This window comes from Moschus berezovskii, chromosome 12, assembly GCF_049115385.1.
Source record: "Moschus berezovskii isolate FMDL1 chromosome 12, NW_MosBer_1.0, whole genome shotgun sequence".
NCBI classification, from domain to species: Eukaryota; Metazoa; Chordata; class Mammalia; order Artiodactyla; family Moschidae; genus Moschus; species Moschus berezovskii.
In genome coordinates this window covers 25,055,345-25,071,755 of record NC_142471.1, presented here as the reverse complement: position 1 = coordinate 25,071,755, position 16,411 = coordinate 25,055,345, and the positions used below count along the sequence as shown (strand labels likewise).

Genomic DNA, 16,411 nt, shown 5'->3' with positions numbered 1-16,411 from the left:
AATTTCACCTCATAAGTGGAATAATGCAGTATTTGCCTTTTTGTGATTGGCCTATTTTATCAACTTACCGTAATGTCCTTAAAGTTCATCTGTGTTACAGCATGAATGTTAATAGTAAGACTATTAACAGCATGTGTGTATAGACTACATTTTGTGTATCTACTAATTGCTGATGGACATTTGGATTGTTTCTGCCTTCAACAGCTGTGAATAATGCTATAAACATGGGCGTATAAATATCTCTTTAAGATCCTTCTTTGAGTTTTTCTGGGTATATGCGAGAGTTTAACAATTACTTTAACAGAGTAATTTGGGTATATATGCTGCTGCTGCTGCTAAGTCACTTCAGTCGTGTCCGACTCTGTGTGACCCCATAGACGGAAGCCCACCAGGCTCCCCCGTCCCTGGGATTCTCCAGGCAAGAACACTGGAGTGGGTTGCCATTTCCTTCTCCAGGGTATATATGAGACTTTAACATATATAACCTTGTCTATTTCTCTGAAATTTGAACATATGTGTATATTACTTATTCAAAATATTAAACTTTAAAATTTGCTTTTATATCCCACTGTTTTAGCCAAATGTATAATTTATTTTCTGTTACTCTTTCAATAGATCTGGTTATCTTTTCATTGATAGTAATTTACTACTAAAAAATTTGAAGTACTCAAATGCTGTTTTCTCATTCACTTCTTTGACATGCTGCAACCAAAATGTACTTTTTAAAATACTTTCTTTACCATCCTCAACTATACCTCAGCATTGTTTATTTATGTTATCTATATTTGATTTTCTTTGGGATTTTTCTCTGAGCTGTGGGACTTGAGACTAGTGATGAACCTGCCATGAAGATCGACATTTGAAAAGATCCATAACTTTTTAATATGAATTACCTTTGAAGATTTTTTTTTTGGTAGCTGAAAGGTTATCTCAGTTATATACTTATTTAACAAAGGTCAGAATATGATACTGTTTTTTTCTTCTTTTTGTTTGATTTTGTGTTAGAATATGGCTTTACTTTCTTCCAGTCATTCTTAGGTTTGGAACCTGCATTTATTTTAATAGTATCGTTCTTTTTCTTATGTCCTTAGGAATATGTTGGTATTTCATCATATCAATTTCTTCCACATGGCACTGTTAATAACCTAAAAAAGAGGTTTTGTCATTTAAAGGAGCATGGGTATTGTAAGGAATCATGTATTTCTGTTCATAAAGTTTAGTCACCTAGAGGTGCATTTTGTTGCCTTTAAAACTGCATACTTTGAGATTATTTGTATTAAAGTGGGAAATAGAATTAGGAAATAGAATTCTAAAGGTAGTCATTATTGCTGCTGTTCAGTCTCATTAAAAATCTTTTACTCACAGTAGCCAAAAGGTATAAACAATTCATTTGTCCATCAACAGGTGAATAGATAGATAAATATGGAATATGCATGTAATTGAGTATTAGTCATATAGAGGAATAAGATATTGGTACATGCCATAGCATGGAAGAACCTTTAAAACCTTTTAAACATTCTCTTTGAATTCTGGGGATCAGCAAGAATCAGATAAAATTTTTTAATTGATTTACTATATTTTGTTTCAGGTATATGTTACAGATGATCATCATAGTAAGTTTAGTTAAACATATATCACCATAGTTACAATTTTTTTTTCTTGTTATGAAACTAAGATTTACTCTCTTACCAAGTTTAAAATATGACTGAAAATTTGTACCTTTTGGTCCCATCACTTCGTGGGAAATAGATGGAAAAACAGTGGAAACAGTGTCAGACTTTGTTTTTTGGGCTCCAAAATCACTGCAGATGCTGATTGCAGCCATGAAATTAAAAGACGCTTACTCCTTGGAAGGAAAGTTATGACCAACCTTGATAATATATTAAAAAGCAGAGACATTACTTTGCCAACAAAGGTCCGTCTAGTCAAGGCTATGGTTTTTCCCGTAGTCATGTATGGATGTGAGAGTTGGACTGTGAAGAAAGCTGATCGCCGAAGAATTGATGCTTTTGAACGGTGGTGTTAGAGAAGACTCTTGAGGGTCCCTTGTACCGCAAGGAGATCCAACCAGTCCATTCTAAGGGAGATCGATCCTGGGTGTTCATTGGAGGGACTGATGCTGAAGCTGAAACTGCAATACTTTGGCCACCTCATGCGACGAGTTGACTCACTGGAAAAGACTCTGATGCTGGGAAAGGTTGGGGGCGGGAGGAGACGGGGACGACAGAGAATGAGATGGCTGGATGGCATCACTGACTCTGGACATGAGTTTGAGTGAGCTCCTGGAGTTGGTGGTGGACAGGGAGGCCTGGCATGCTGTGATTCATGGGGTCGTGGAGAGTCGGACACGACTGAGCGACTGAACTGAACTGAGCCCCAGCCAGAGGTGGCTGGGGGTAGGGGCAGACACAGTGGATAAAGGGGCTCAAAAGATACAAATTTACAGTCATATTTGAAACTTGCTAAGAGAATAAATCTTAACAGTTTCATAACAGTTTTGTAACTGTGGTGATAGATGTTAACTAGACTTATTGTGGTGATCATTTGCAATATATACAACCACTAATCTGTTGTCTGTATCTATGAGCTTGTTTTCAGTTGGTGGTGGTTTGTTTTTTAGATGCCATGTGTAATCAGGATTGAATAGTGTTTATTTTTCTGACTTATTTCACTTAGCATAATACCCTTTAGAATCATTTGTGTTGTCACAAATGGCAGTAGTTCCTTTTTTATGGCTAGTATTCCATTGCATGTATATGGTTGTGTAAGTATTATTTGTGTGTATATGTATACACACATCTCATGTTTTCTTTATCCATTCATCCATCACTGGAAACGTAGGTTGTTTCCATGTTTTGGCTGTTGTGAAATGAACATGGTGGTACATACATCTTTTCAAATTGGTGTTTTTGTTTTACCCAGAAGTAGAATTTCTGGATCATATGGTAGTTCTGTTTTTAATCTCTTGAAGAACGTCCATTCTGTTTCCATAGTGGCTGTACCAATTAACATTGCCACTTGCTGTACATGAGGCTTTCCTTTTTTCCACATCTTCACTAACATTTGTTGTTTCTTGTCTTTTGGATAATAACCAATCTAACAGGTTGATATTTTGGTGTGATTTCCGTTTCCCTGATGATTAATGATGTTGAGTATCTTTTCATTTGCCTGTTGACCTTCTGTATGTCTTCTATGGAAGAATGTCGGTTCAGGTCTTCTGCCTATTTTTTTTTTTTTAACCAGGCTGTTTATTTTCTTAATGTTGAATAATATGAACTGTTTATGTATTTTGGCTATTAACTCCTTATTGACCATATCATTTGCAAATGTTTCTGCCATCTAATAGGTCTTTTTGTTATGTCAGTGGTTTCCCTTGCTGTGCAAAAGCTTTTAAGTCTAATGAAGTCCTGTTCATTTTCACTTTTGTTTCCTTGCCTTAGGAGACAGATCCAAAAAATGTTGCTACGATTTATGTCAAAGAGTGATCTGCCTGTTCTCTTCTAGGAGTTTTATGGTTTCTGATCTTAATGTTTTGGTCTTTAATCCATGATTATGATTTCCTTTGCTCTGTAGAATTCTTTTAGTTTGGTGTGCAGTCCTTGTTGCTTATTTTTGCTTTTGATACCTTTATTTTTTGGTCAAATTCAAACAGTCATCCTCAAGACTGATGTGAAGGAGCTTGCTGCCTATGTTTTCTTCTACGAGTTTTATGGTTTAGGTCATACCTTCAGATCTTTAGTGTTTTGAGTTAGTTTTTGTGTGTGGTATAAGGTAGTGGTTCAGTTTCATTCTTTTGCATGTGGCTGTCCAATTTTCCCAGCACTGTTCATTGAAAAGACTGTCTTTCTCCATTGTGTTGGGCTTCCCAGGTGGCACTAGCAGTAAAGAACCCTCCTGGCAATGCAGGAGACATAAAGAGATGTGGGTTTGATCCCTGGGTAGGGAAGATCCCCTGGAGGAGGGCCTGGCAACCCACTCCAGTATTCTTGCCTGGAGAATTCCATGGACAGAGCCTGACATGCACCCATGGGGTGTCAGAAGAGTCAGGCATGACTGAAGTGACTTAGCATGTCCCATTGTGTATTCTTGGCTTCTTTATCTTAAATAACTGCTCATATGTGCTTTGGTTTATTTCTGGGCTGTCTATTCTGTTCCAGTGATCGTGTCTTATTTTTAATGCCAATACCATACCATTTTGATTATTGCAGTTTTGTAATATAGTTCAACCCTGCCCTCACTCTTGGTTGTCTCTCAAACCTTTGTTAATGTCCAGGAAGTCTGTCTTATTTTCAGTGGCTCCCAGTTAGTTGAGGATATGCTGAGACCTGTCAGTTTCCCAAAGGCGAGAGTTTCAGCAAGTACCTAGATTCAGGCTGATTGGATGCCAGACTCTCAGGAAGCAGCTTTTAAGTAAGCAGATATATATCATCCTGTGGGACTGCAAGGGAAAGTCACAGTGGCTGGCAGAACCAGGCAACCTAGAGATGTTTCTTGGGCAGCAGCTGTGTAAATCAGGACCTAGTTAAAGGTACAGGCTCCTTTGCAGGAGAGTCTAGCAACTTAAAGGAAGATAGAGGGAGAGTGCAGAGATGGCATCCACTAGCTTCTGTTCCCAGAGATCACCTCAGTAGGTTGCTAAAGCTCCAGGACCAGCTTGTAGGCATTTTCACAGAAAACTGGGGTATGTTTCCACTTGCTGTTCATGCTGTGCACTAAGGGTGGTAGCCAGCCAAGAACTGTTTTTCCAGTTGTTAAAATCCCATAGGATCCAGGATACAAACCCAGCCGTCCACCAGAACCAGGCAATGAAGGGGAATCATTAAGTGATAGCCACAAAAATGGGATTACCAGATGGGAATACAAGCTCCCTTGTGGAAGATACAGATGCTCTGGAGTGTAGTAGAGGGACAACATACAGATCAGGCTCTCCTTCTGAGTGAGATCTTTGAGAAAATTACAGTAGGCCTTTAGATATGGATTTAATTAGAAGCCTTCCTTCTAGCCCAAAGCTCTATTAGATAAGCGAATACACCTTTTTTATAGAAATATTGGACACCTCAGTCTGTTGCTTCTTGCTGTGCCCTGGGGTGGTAGTGAGTTAAGAAGTCTTTCTCCATTGATTATAGTCCCGTGGAACCCTTGAGCCATAAGCCCCACTGGACCCCCAGAGTTGGGTAATCTAGAGGTGTTCGCTAGATGGCTGCTGCAAAAACCAGGGCACTAGGTGAGGATATAAGCTCCTTTCTGGGAAATACTGGCAAGCTGAAGTGAGAAGAGAAACTGTTTTTTAACATTTCATTTCAACCTACCAAAGCAGAGTTTACAAAATTGATGTGAATTTGGTTACTTTAGAAGAAGGAGAAATGACTCCCTGTAAGGGAGATCCAGAAAACAGAAAATTAAAACGAAGTTAAACATTATAGATCTTGGATTGTAAGTTTCATAAAATGGCTTATCAGCTTAAAAAGAATATATGAGAACTCCTATTGTAGTTCACTGGTGTCTTCTGAAAGTTCTCTAAGCCATGTCTCAGAAACCTGTGCCCAAGTGTCTACTTGACATATAAATGATTTAAAATACCAGGTACAGTCCTTTTCACAGGACTCTGAGACTATCCTTATTTGTCGATAGTACAAACTCTGGCCTATAGCTTATAGAAAAGCTTTCAGACAAGCATAACAGTAAAACAAAAACTATTCAGTAGATGACAGTGGCTTAGAATAACTGTGGCTTATTTATTACTGGTAATTGTCGGAAGGATATGAGGATACATAATAAGAATAAATTTTTATCTGTTGTATCTGTGACATACAGAGCACATTACAGGCATATTTTGGAGATACTGCCATTTGATTCCAGAACACTTCTATTAAGTGAATCATAAATATGTTGGTTTCTTGGTACATATAAAAGTTATGTTTACATTATCCTGTAGTCTATTAAATATACTGTAGCATTATTTCTTTAAAAAATTATGTATCTTAATTCAAAATATTTTATTACTAAAAAATGCTAACCATTGTCTGATAATAAAAATCATTAATTTGTAAATGCCACAATATATGTAAAAAACAATAAAGTGAGTTATGCCTGTATTCCAAAAAGGGTTTTAAACTAGAATGTTTCTAATGATGATGATTAAGCCTATTTACAAAGATGTCAGTGATTCTTACATCTGATTTATAAAGATGAATGAATATTACTTTTTATAGATGAAGAAAGTCTTGAGTTACAACATGATAATCCTGAGACCTAATACCAGCAATAACACCAAGAGGATCAAGTAAAGAGAGTCAGTAAATCAGGGGTCAAGTTTAGACATCTATATTTTTGTAGAACCCCACTTGAAAATCACTGGCCTAGAAGATGATAGATGTAAATAAAAATAAAAGTTCAGTAATAACTGAAATTAGAACTGATACCACTTACCACTGGAACTTTCATAAATACAGGAAAACTTGACAGAACTGTTCTTGAATTTTGAATGTTTCCCCAAAGCAATGACATTACTGAATCTCCATGGACTTCTCATAGAACAGACACTTTTTGAAATTTATTAATTTATGAAATTTTTATATTATGTTTCCATGTAAATTAGAAAAATTTATAATAATTGCATTTTGAAATATTTTTTATCAGTTTAGAGAAGTGAGAATTTTATATTTACATTTACCATATAGATTTAACCTTCTGATTTGACAACTCTTCCCATGCAACTCTTAACAATAGTAACACATCAAATCAGCGTAATTATTTCTAGCATCTCTTCTTATATGTTGAAATGGCAGATCTTTGTGATTCTCCATAGCCTCTCTGGGAAATCTCAAAGGAATTTTCACTAACATATAAAGTATCTGGAAGTTCTATTTTCCTGTGTTTAGAATCTGATTTGGTAAAATGTGTTAGTTTGCTAAGGCTGCCAAAATACCACAGACTGGGTGGCTTCAATAGCAGAAATTGATTTTCTCACAGTTTTGGAAGCTAGAAGTCTACGATTTCCCTGTCAGCAGGTGTGGTTTCTTTGAAGCCTCTCTCCTTGGCTTGCAAATGGCTACCTTCTTACTGTATGACCTTGTGTGTGTGTTGCTGGTGTCTCTTCCTGTTCTTATAAAGACAGCTTGCAAACGGCTACCTTCTTACTGTATGATTGTGTGTTTGTGTGTATGTATTTTGCTGGCGTCTCTTCTTATAGAGGCAGCAGGAATGTTGGATTAGGACACCTTCCTAACAGTCTCATTTTTCCTTAATCATCTTTCTGAAGGCCCTGTCTCCAAATGCAGCCATATTCTGAGGTACTGGGGCTTACAGCTTCAACATATGAATTTGAGCAGGGGACACAGTTCAGCCCATAACAGGAAGACAGAAATCAAAAAAGTTGTGAGAGAAGATTGGAACACATTATTAAAAGATGTAACCTTGATGCTTGAGAAATAATACCTGGTTTCCTCTTTTACTGAAGTGAGATTAAAACATTTCAAAATAAATGTAAATGGTAATGTGATTGAAAAGAACTTTAGCTTATTCATAAGTGAGGAGTCCTGGTTCTTTTTTCCCCCTTAAATAATGAAAGACAATAAAATTGACATGCAGTATGGCATATTATACAAAAGTAAAGAACAACATATAGGTGAAGGAATGGGAGCACACCCTTAAAATTGAAATGGACTTTGCTAAGATTTTAAAATATTGAAAACCTTTTTCACAGTCAAGTATAAACCGAGGCAGATAAAATTCACTCAGCATGCTGTGTCTTCAGTTATGCTCTTCCATGTTGTGGACAAGCTGATAGTTTTTCAAGGGCAGTGGTATTGTCTCCGAAATGACTTTCATATTAGTACTAAAATGTTGTCTGTGTTAATATGCAGTGCTTTTGTTCTTGTTCATCTTCAAATAAATCAATGAGTATTTTTTAAATCTCTTAATTTTCAATTCTGATATGGTATATATTAGTGCTTTTAAGCCGTTTGGGATTCTGAATAAGTCCTAAGAGTGCAAAGGGATTCAGAGATCGTCAAAAACTACTTTTCCTTGTAAATCAAAGGTACATATGTAGTTGTATCTCTGTCAGTATTGCTCCTAAATAGTATGCTTTACAGAATTGTAAATAGCTCAGAGACACCTTTTAGGTAGCTATGTTTCTGAAGTGGACTTCCCTGGTGGCTCAGATGGTAAAGCATCTGTCTACAATGCAGGAGACCCGGGTTTGAGCCCTGGGTTGGGAAGATCCCCTGGAGAAGGAAATGGCAACCACTCTAGAACTATTACTCTAGTACTATGTTTCTGAAGGGGGCCCTAAACAAGACTCAGTAAATGGGGAAGGGAGTTCAGGAGAGCCTATTTCAAAGTCTTCTCAGTTTTTCATGACAGTGTATTTTGTAGAGAGTAAGGAGAAGGTGAACTAGCCCTCCTAGATATGACAATGTATATTATAAAACTGTAACAGTTAAATCAGATTATTGGTAAAACGGACATCCAGATTATTATAGTTTAAGGGAAATTGTGGGAAGGGAGAGGAGGATCCATGTATTGGCATTGTATATAGGGTTTGTTTCAGGTTCAAACTGCAGTTGGTTGGCAGTTGCTCTTGGAGTTAATAGTAAGGACCTTATGAAGTGGAAGTTATGAGAAGGACTTTGAGAACACTTTTGGGGTGGAGAGGAGTGCCAAATTTGTTGAGGATTATATGTTATAGGTAGAAGAGGTATAGTGTCTCTTCATAACTTTAAAGCAGGGCATCACTAATAAATATGTGAGAAGGGGTAAGAATTACTCAACACATGAGAATTGGTAGGAAAATGTCAGTTTAGATCCTAAACTAACAATATATTCTAAAGGAAATTATAGATGGATTAAAGTTAAATATAAAAAAGTTCTTAAGATAATTCTGTTCATTCGAGGATGGGAAAAACCTTTCTTAGCATTATGGCAATAAAACACGTCATAAAGAATGAAACAAATACATTTGGTTAAATGGGAAAAGAAATCTGAGTTGAAATTAAATAATTATTTAGGAAAAATGTTTGTAACAGATATAACCTGAGGTGGTAGCCAAAGTACTCATACGTATTGGTGTGAAAAATAGTAAGATAGTAAATAGTAAATAGGACAAACATTTAGATGTGTAATAGATAAAGGTAGTTAATGGAAATTCCCAGTAGGGAAATCCAGGTTACTAAGAAACATGTAAAAATTATAATCAAAGAGAAAGGCAAATTCAAAAAGCCAATCAATAATAAATAAGTGGAGAACAAGCATTAATCTTTTCTGTTACAGGGCAGTGTGGTGGATAAGGGGACGCTAATGGTCCAACCATAAGATGAGGAAGTAATACTAGTGTATCATTTTTCAACCCACAATGAATTAATGGTCTATGGGTGTCAGTGGTTACTAACATCACAAAAAGGAATACAACCATACATTATGTGCTTCCTGATGAAGAATAGCCCTTTCCACTACCATGTAATAGTTTTGTCAAAGTATTTGAGTAATCTAATGAAATCCTCTTTCGATCCAACTACTAATTTACAGAAATATACAGAAGACTGAGGAAAATGTTAGGAGAATCTGCAAGGATATAATCACCAAAATCCAATCTGCAGGAAGCTGCGTAGGACAAATGACTAGATTCCAGAGACATTTTTAGAGTTGTAATTAAAAGAAAATTAAGGAAAATAATTTTTGGTGACCTATTCACAGCCCCCAGAAACCTATTCATGTACTGTAGTCTATCCATTTACTTGATGATTATTTAAAAAGGGCAGAATCACCTTTTAGAAACAAATGAATACAGTGTTTTGAAGAAAGTGCATGACTTCATGTGGACTTGTGAAGATGATGTAGAGAAAAGATTTTAAGTTGAATGATTGGTTTATTTAATATTTTAAATTTACCCTTTTAATCTGTTCTTTAAAATGTTTGGCCTTAGAACATTCCTGTGGAAAATTTGGTCATTAATGTTCTGATCTCTGAAGCTCTTATTATTGGTATTTTCTAAGCTAGGTAATTTTTATATTATATATTAAACATTTACTAAGTATTTTTACAAATAAAACATTGTGCTTAATAGTAGGGAATGATCCAAGGAAATTAAGATGTGATCTCTTCCTTAAGAATTTATAATTCTGTAGCAGTGATGGTCACAAATAATACAGGTGAAGAATTGGTCTAGTCAGCTGAAGAGTGGATGGTCAGGAGTAGGAACACAGAAATGGATTATGTTTGGAAATAACTGATTTAAGTTGGGCTTCCCTGGTGGTTCAATGGTAAAGAACCCACCTGCCAGTGTAGGAGACCAGGAAACGTGGGTTTGATCCCTGGGTTGGGGAGATTCCCCTGGAGGAGGAAATGGCAACCCACTCCAGTATTCTTGTCTGGGAAATCCTATGAAAAGAGGAACCTGGTGGTCTGCGGTCCATGGGGTTGCATAAGAGTTGGACATGACTTAGAGACTAAACAACAGCAACAAAGCCTTAAGTTATATACATTGTGGCACTATAGTGTTTTGGTATGTGATACTTATAAATACTCTTGTAGTGGTATTTCTGTTAATATTATAGATAGTCTTTCCATTTTGAGATAAAGAAGAGGAGAAAGAGGAAGAGGCTTTGCATGTCTTTGAAAAGGGACTTTATTGTTTCTTCTTTTATTTCTACTAAATTTGTTTATTAATATTTATATTTTTGGACCTGATTTGGATGTTATTGATAAATAGTTTCTAATAAAGAGCTGTGTGTGTCACTTTCCTTTTGTATAGCTTTTTTGAGAGAGAAAAGAATTTTGCATTACTCAAGAAGATTTAACATACACTGATACTTGTTTCTTGTTTGTTGTCATTCTTTTTAAAATGAATGTTCCTTTTGTTTTTTCGCCACGTCCCACGCACCTTGCAGGATCTTAGTTACCCAACCAGGGATTGAACTCTGGGCCACAGCAATGAGAATGCTGAGTCCTGACCACAACAGGGAATTCCCCACAATGAATATTCCTACTTTTTATTTTCTTATGAACTATCTTTTATACCTTTGATTCAGTTTTTACACCGTCATCAGTTTAAAATATATTGAGATAATAAAGATCTAGATTAAAAAATGTCATTGTTTGATATGCAGATCAAAAAGAAGACTGTACAATAGAAACCAATACAACATTGTAAAGCAATTTATGTGCAATTGAAAAAACAAACCAAAACAAAACTTAAAAACAGGAAAAAAAAGACCAACCAAAAAGCTTAGCAAATGCTGGATGTGCTTGTGGGATCATTTAATGTTCCATTAATTTGGTCGGTCAACATTCTGAGTCATTTTGTGTTATTGAGCCCAGGATTGGGAGGTCTCATTAAGTTAGAGATTAAGAGAAAGTCCAGTAGCATATTTGATGCTCTAAAAAATATATATATAAATCTTGAATTTTTTAATATTTTATTTTTATTACAGATTCTGCAGAATATTTCTGTGTGAAAAGAATTTTCTCAGGTGGAGATCAAAGCTTTTCGCATTATTCTAATCCCCAGGTAATAGAAATCATGAATAATTAATAAGCTCAGGTAATTTCATATTGGTATCCTTTATATGTTACAAAGTAATGGCCTTAATTTTTTTCCTCAAGTCTACAAATATTTTCGGATCTATTTGACAAGTTTTTGTTTTCAGTTGTTTTTCAAGTTTTGTTTTCAGGTGTTTAGTAGAGATTAACTTCCAAATGCAGAATGCTTTGTATATAATCCTCTTCCCTCAAACTCACCTACTTATTTTAAACTTTAGAACTGTGGGCCACCGGATGACTTTAGATATCCTGATCCTTCGAAGCAGATCTGGACTGTGAATGAAGCTCTAATTCAAAAATGGCTCAGCTACCCCTCTGGAAGATTTCCTGTAGAGATAGCCAAGTAAGAAAAATGTTTAATGTACACAAAGACAAAATCTTTCAACTCTATGGTAGAGGAACCTGTACTTAGAAGTTTTTATTTAAATAAATATTTCATTAAATATCATTTACTGAATGGTTTATATACAGAAGTTTAACTGTCTGGAATTTCTGTAATAGTGGATATTTTAGGAGATCTCATTTAAAATTGTTATATTTTTAAATATATAAAAATATACATATAAGAATATGCAGCTCTTAAAATATTAAATATAGCCACTTTAGAGATGGGGTTTGCAAAAAAGTTCCTTTTGGCTTTATACTGGTCACTTTCTTTTAATATCTGTATTTCTGGAAAAATTGAGTATTACTTCCTTCTTGAATATTTTGCTTGCAGATGGACTTGTTTAGTACTTTAAATTTTTGTTGTTGTTGTTGAAGGTGGTGTAGGTATTTGGGATGAGGGATTATAGCTGATCAGCTGTTTTTTAGTTCTAGATTATGTTCCCAAACTAGTTTTTCTTAACAGCCTGAAGAGTAGTCTTCAGAAAAATAACTTTCCAGATTAGATTTACCACTGTGTGGAATTAAGAAAGTTAAATATGCATGCTTTTATAAAAAAATTTTTTTTAGGAACATCAAATTTATTTGGTGAATCTGAGGATGTTCAAGAGAGTCTAGGGTGAACAGTAATACCTCTATCAAGATTTACTTAATCTGTAGTAATTTGTAGAATTCCGATTTATTCTGAATGTTGATTGAAGGAATGCTCTGTAGCATTAAATATTAGTTTAACTTTAATTTTTATTAAAATGTGAAAGTAAACAGATTTCTCATTTTGTGATTTGGAGATTTTTAAATTTCTTTTTAGTGAAATTGATGGAACATTTTCTTCATCTGGTTGTCTAAATGGAAGTTTTTTAGCTGTTAGGTAAGTGACAATTCTTTGTTATACGGAATTTTTTGAATTTATTATATTAAATAATGTCATTAAATGAAATGAATTTAAAGTTTATCAATTTTTTTCTCTCTTTTTTTAACAATAGCAATGATGATCACTATAGAACTGGCACTAGATTTTCAGGGGTTGATATGAATGCTGCTAGACTTTTATTCCACAAACTTATACAACCTGATCATCCTCAGATATCTCAGCAGGTTTGTTTTTAAAGTATTTTGTATTTGTATTATGTTCCCTGTTGAGTTTTTTATTCCATGTTATTCTAAAGCTTTGTTGCCTAATTAACTTTACAGTTTCATATACTTTATTATGATGTCTTTGTATAAACTAATGTAAGAATTTAAATCAGGTATTATTTTAAACTGTTCGTAATTTAGTTGTCAGACGTCTGTAAATCTTTCCAGATGTTCAGAGCAGACCCTTAATTACTGAACATTACCATGTTGGTTAAGTCTACATAGCTGTAGATGCAGAGTTTAAATTGAGATTTGTATGTAAGATTTTTAAGATTCCCTTACAGTTAGCACTGAAACATGTATATTACCATATACATGTATGAATGCAACAGGACTCTCAAAGCTGGTACAGTGGGACAACCAGAGGGATGGGAGGAGGGTTCAGGGTTGGGGGGCACATGTACACCCGTGGCTGATTCATGTCAGTGTATGGTAAAAATCACCAAAATATTGTAAAGTAATTAGCCTCCAATTAAAATAAATTAATGAAAAAAAAAAAGATTCTCTTATATTGCATAGGCATTTTCATTGTCTTCCAGAGTACGTTCATTGATTCATCATAAGATGGTTTCTTTTTTTCTTTTCTCTTCACCATTTAATGTTTCCTGTGGTATAAGATTTTCTTTTTCTGTTTTTTTTGAATATGCATTCATTTTAAATGAAGTAGATTTTACTTTTTGTCAAAATGTAGGTGGCAGCTAGCTTGGAAAAGAATCTTATTCCTAAACTGACTAGCTCCTTACCTGATGTTGAAGCATTGAGATTTTATCTTACTCTACCAGAATGTCCCCTGATGAGCGATTCCAACAATTTCACCACAATAGCAATTCCCTTTGGTACAGCTCTTGTGAACTTAGAAAAGGCACCGCTGAAAGTACTTGGTAAGAATTTTGATACATTTTTCTTTTGTAACCTTTTTTATTTAAATGAAAATGCTTGTTAAGTTCTTACTTTTTAGCTGTTTGAAATTTGGCTACCCTGAATTATTTTGACATTGTCTCAGGGAAAGGTAAAACTGTTTTTCAGTTCATTATTTTTTGCTAGTCATCTGATGCTAGTTGTTAGAGTTGTTGGAGGCAAAGCATGTTAAATATTAAAAGTTTAATCAAACACAACAGTGGTGAGACAATATTAGGAAAGATAAAAACTTTTTCGTATTTCTCTAAATGGCAACCCACTCCAGTATTCTTGCCTGGAGAATCCTGTGGACAGAGGAGCCTGGTGGCTACAGTCCATGGGGGTGGCAAAGAGTCAGAAATGACTGAGCGACTGAACAGAAACTTCCTCATTCACTCCAGAGTGATCTTATTGTTAAAGAGTAAAGGAAAGGGGACAGTTAAAACTGAACAAACCTGGGTGTTAAATCCCCCTTGAGCTTTATTAGCCCTTTGCCTTGTTTGCTAATTTTGTGATGTCTCTCTGTGTGAGATTCCACTCTTAATTTGATCTTATTCCTCTGGGTTTTTGGCATAAACTTTTCTCACTTTGATTTTTTAATTGTATAGATTTCATCTCTATCTGTTGGCTGTTAGAGTTTGCCTGCTACATTTAGTAGCAGTGCTTTCCTCCCTTCCTGATAGCATTTGTTAGATATGTCAGTCTGAGATACATAAGAGTAATAAAATCAGTACAAGAAGTTTTAGGCTGAGGGTGAGCAGAGGAAACAACAAGCAGTTGGTAGAATCCTGGAATCTGAGGGAATGAGTCAGTGAGTGGTTAGAAGAGTGAAGCAGGGATTCACAAGTGTATTGTTCCCATGTTTTTTAGTGTTTTTAAAAATTAAACTCCTAATTTATAAAGCACTTTGAAACACCTGGTTTAATACGAGGGATAGTGGTTAAGTTTTTAATAAAGCTTAGAAAACCAAGAATGTAAATTCAATAGACTTTTTTTACTTTATTTTTGCTTTTGAGAGCTTTTAGAACCGTATTCTTTAACTTGAATGTGGAGTAGTGTCTATCAACCCTAGAAATGCTACATAAAATATCATATTACATGTATCTTCTTGAGATTTTCAAAGGGTTAAGAGCCACTGCGTTAGGAAAAATCAGTATGATTTTGAAAATTGTGACTTTTTAAATTTTATTTTATTTGTGTGTTCACCCTTTAATAACAGAAAACTGGTGGTCAGTACTTGAACCTCCGCTATTCCTCAAGATTGTAGAACTTTTTAAGGAGGTTGTGGTACATCTTTTGAAACTCTACAAGATCGGCATTCCCCCTTCTGAGAGAAGAATTTTCAACAGTTTTCTTCATACTGCATTAAAGGTTTTAGAAATATTACATAGGGTATGTCCAGTAGTTCATTTATTTTCCTCTTCCCCTGTTGCCACTAACAGATTGATGATGTTTATTTTAACATGACTATATTACAGAATTGGATTGGCATAAAAGATATTATAGGAATTTGGAGAAGTTATCTAAATTTTCCTTTAAAAGAAAGAATGTATACTTTAAGAGCTTTGGTCTTACTTTGTTAGGCATTTATGAATAACTTGTCTATAATTGGGCAGAACAATAGCATACTAATGAGTTAGAGTCTCCTTATGTTTTTTCTGAAGAACATGGTTTGTTATTAAAATAATACACTTGTTATTTGTAGGTGGATATAATACAAAAGAGATTTCATCCTACTTATGATTGTGAACATTTAAAACTCATGTTCTTTTTGCTATTGGCTACTAATGACTTAATCAGAGTAGAACATTTGAAACAGATGACTAATTGAAATTGGGAACCATATATAATTCATTAATTTGCCTATTGTTCTTTCCTGCCTTCTTCCCAGTGGAAGAAATAGTACTCTTTACACTTGTAGCAGTTCAAAGTTATATGAAGAAGTAGAGTCTCAGCTGTTATATTAGAGATGGTTTTGAGACATCCCTGACAGCTGGTAGGTATATCTCTGTTCTGCCATCTGGTTAAGATACTATGTTGGAAGACATGACCTAAGGGAGGAGCATATGTTTCTAGCCTCTAGAATGATTGAAAAACTCATGTGAACCTTTAGTTTCCTCCCCTTAACAGCTTCTTTAGTGTTTTCAGACCCTTCTTGCTTGCTATTACGGTTAGCGATAAAGGGTAAAGGAAACAAGCCTTGTGTTCTCTGTAAGAAAGAACCCATACAGACAGTTTTTTTTTTCCTTTTTATTCTTTTAATGAAATTCCTGGTTCATTTAATGAAGTTCCTTTCTCTACTACTTCTTGAACTTTTTTTTCTTTTATATTTAGTATTTTCAAACTCTTTAGAAAAACACGTCATTTCTCTTACTCATGATATGGGTCTCTACTTTTCTGTATGCCTTTTGCCTAGGGTTTAAGTGAGTGATTAGATTCTTTCCTTCCTCCGTAC

At 35.0% G+C, this 16,411-nt stretch overlaps 1 protein-coding gene across 6 annotated transcripts in view; it reads left to right on the top strand.

Annotated features, from left to right (window-relative positions):
• HERC4 (HECT and RLD domain containing E3 ubiquitin protein ligase 4) overlaps nt 1-16,411 on the top strand; it is a 129,427-nt gene that overhangs the window by 66,328 nt on the left and 46,688 nt on the right. For all 6 annotated transcript variants that reach the window (XM_088841921.1, XM_055425624.2, XM_055425621.2 and 3 more), the window contains 6 exons: nt 11,433-11,509; nt 11,760-11,884; nt 12,734-12,793; nt 12,909-13,020; nt 13,751-13,940; nt 15,176-15,348. In XM_088841921.1, coding sequence (XP_088698047.1) covers nt 11,433-11,509; nt 11,760-11,884; nt 12,734-12,793; nt 12,909-13,020; nt 13,751-13,940; nt 15,176-15,348 — 737 coding nt within the window. The remainder of the gene's footprint in view (nt 1-11,432; nt 11,510-11,759; nt 11,885-12,733; nt 12,794-12,908; nt 13,021-13,750; nt 13,941-15,175; nt 15,349-16,411) is intronic.